General features: G+C 36.0%; 1 protein-coding gene across 1 annotated transcript in view; it reads left to right on the forward strand.

Annotated features, from left to right (window-relative positions):
- Positions 1 to 2,976, forward strand: part of LOC103212728 (cilia- and flagella-associated protein 47) — a gene marked incomplete at its 5' end in the record, with an annotated part of 285,428 nt that overhangs the window by 137,765 nt on the left and 144,687 nt on the right. The window contains one exon of the mRNA XM_007958686.2: positions 2,763 to 2,885. Within this exon, the coding sequence (XP_007956877.2) occupies positions 2,763 to 2,885 (123 nt within the window). The remainder of the gene's footprint in view (positions 1 to 2,762; positions 2,886 to 2,976) is intronic.

Raw genomic sequence — 2,976 nt, forward strand, 5'->3', positions numbered from 1 at the left:
ACATTCTGGGAGACACAATTTAATTCATAACACCAGACTGACTTTAATAAATGAGACTCTTCTTTCCTTTTAGAAAATCTTACTTGTTTCTGTTGAATAGGTTCCAACTTTCCAACTCATAGCAACCCTATGTACAAAAAAGCAGAACACTGTCTGGTTTGAGTCCATTGTTATAACAACTGTGCAGCTTCATCTCATTGAAGATCTTCATGATTTTTAGCTGACCTTATATTTTACCAAGCATGATGTCCTTATCCAGGGACTGGTCCCTCTGGACAACTTGTCCAAAGTACATGAAATAAACTCTTGCCATCCTGGGTCTTAAGGAACATTCTGATTTTAATTTTTCCAAAAGAGATTTTGTCATTCTTCTGGCAATCCAATGGTTATTCACCATTCTTCACCAACACCATAATTCAAAGGCATCAATTCTTTTTTACTTTAATTGTGGTGAAAACATATGCAACAAGACATTCGCTAACATAGTAACTTCCCCATTTACATCTGGGGAATATTGCTGACATTTTTCATGTTGTGCCACCATTACTACTATCCTTTTCCAAAATGTCCCACCATCATTAGCATAAACTCAATGACCTGCAAACAAAAGCTTCTCCCCCCATCCCTAGTAACCACTAATAATCTTTGGTATATATATATATATTTCAACCTATCTAGGAATTTAGCCCCTCCCCCCCATTCAAAGACATTGATTCTTCTTCACTCAGCCTTATTTATTATCCAAATCTTGTATGCTTGTGAGACTTGAAAATACCACGGCTTGGATCAGGTGCACTTTAGTCTTCAAAGTGATGTTTTTGCTTTTTAAAACTTTGAAGAGATCATTTACAGCAGATCTTTCCCATACAATACATCATTTGATTTCTTGACTGCTGCTTCCATGGATAATGATTGTGGATCTAAGTAAAATTAGATTCTTGACAACTTCAGTTTCTCCATTCATCATGATGTCACTTATTGGTCCAGTTGTGAGGATTTTCATTTTCCTTATGTTGAGATGTAAGCCTTACTAAAGGGTACAGTCTATGATCTTCATCCATAAGTGCTTCCAGTCCTCTTTGCTTTCGCAAGCTTACATCATCTGAGTATTGCAGGTTAATGAATCCTCCTCTGACTCTGATATCGTATTCTTTGTATATTCCATCATCCGAGATTATTTATTCAATATACAGATTGAGTAGGGTGAAAGGTACAGCCCTGACCCACACCCTTCCTGATTTTAAACCATGCTGTATCCTCTTGTCCTGTTTGAATCATTACCTCTTGCTTTACGTACAGATTCTGCTCTTTTGGGTTATTTCTACAGGTTAGTAGAAATAGATACATTTTGGAAAAATACATAGATTAAAGATTGATACACAATTCATTTTTTATAGTACACTGTCATCGAGTTAATTCCAACTCAAAGCAACTGACTATATAAGACAGCGTAGAACTGCCCCATAGGGTTTTGAAGTTTATAAGTCTTTATAGAGTCAGTTTCCCTCATCTTTGTCCTGAGAGCAACTGGTGGGTTTGAACTCTTTTGGTTACCAGCAAATACTATAAATACTGCATCACCAGAGCTAATGTCCATAGGTGGAAGGGCAAAGAATTCAACACGTTTGGAAGGGGAAGAACAATTCAATACATAACACGTGAGTGACTTTAATAAATGTTGTTGTTGTTAGTTGCTGTTGAGTGTGTTCTATCTCAGCAAACCTATGTACAACAGGACAAAACACTTCCTCATCCTGTGACCTCACAATACTGTTTGAGCCCATTGTTGCAGCTACGTATCAGTTCATCTCATTGAAGGTCTTCCTCTTTTTACCTGACCTTCTACTTTACCGATCATGATGTCCTTCTCCAGAAACTGGTCCCTCCGGATAACATGTACACAGTACATGAGATGAAGTCTCGCCATCCTCGCTTCTTTTTCCAAGTTAGATTTATTCATTCTTCTGGCAGTCCAGTGTATATTCAATACTCTTCACCAACACTGTAGTTCAAAGGCATCACTTTTTCTTCAGTCTTCTTTATTCATTATCCAGTTTTCCCATGAATGTGAGGTGATTCAAAATACCATGGCTTGGATCAGGCCCATTTTAGTCTTTAAAGGGACATCTTTGATTTTTAGCACTTTAAAGAGACCTTCTGCAGCAGAATTGCCCAGTGAAATATATCTTTTGATCTCATGACTGCTGCTTCCACGGACATTGATTGTAGATCCAAGTAAAACAGAATCCTTGACAACTTCAACACTTTCTACATTTATCATGATGTTGCTTCTTGGTTAAGTTGTAAGGATTTTCATATTTTTATGTTAAAATATAATCTATGCTGTCTCTGATCTTCATCAATAAGTGCTTCAAGTCCTCTTTACTTTTAGGAAGAATGCTTGTACAATCTGTGTATTGCAGATTGTTAATGAGTTTTCATCCAATCCTGATGTGCATTCCTCTTCATATATTCCTATTTCTGAGATTTTTTACTATACATACAGATTGAATAAGTATGGTGAAAGGATACAACCATGATGCATATACCTTTCCTCATTTAAAACCACACAGTATCATCGTATTCTATTTGAATGACGAGTCTTGGTCTTTGAACAAGTTCTTCACCAGCACAATATTCTGGAATTCCCATTCTTCATAGTGTTACCCATAATTTGTTATGATCAATGTAGTTGACTGCATTTTCATAGTCAGTAAAATACAGGTAAACTAATGACTGACATCTCATACTATGTGTTGTAGATGCAGTTTCATTTACTGTTAAAAGTGAACAAGATGATGATTCTCAGAAAAAGAAAGATAGAAGGAAGTCCATTCTTAAACCAGCGCCAGGAATATCTAAAAAAAATGAAGAGGAAAACTTAGGTAAGTTTGCCATTATGGAGGGTTTTATGTTCAATCTGCATATACTCTTATTATCATTCAGTTTAAATGAATTATATACTTTATTTGTATA

Source organism: Orycteropus afer, unplaced genomic scaffold, assembly GCF_000298275.1.
Source record: "Orycteropus afer afer isolate SDZICR_OR568_19922 unplaced genomic scaffold, OryAfe1.0 scaffold01079, whole genome shotgun sequence".
Classification (NCBI taxonomy): Eukaryota; Metazoa; Chordata; class Mammalia; order Tubulidentata; family Orycteropodidae; genus Orycteropus; species Orycteropus afer.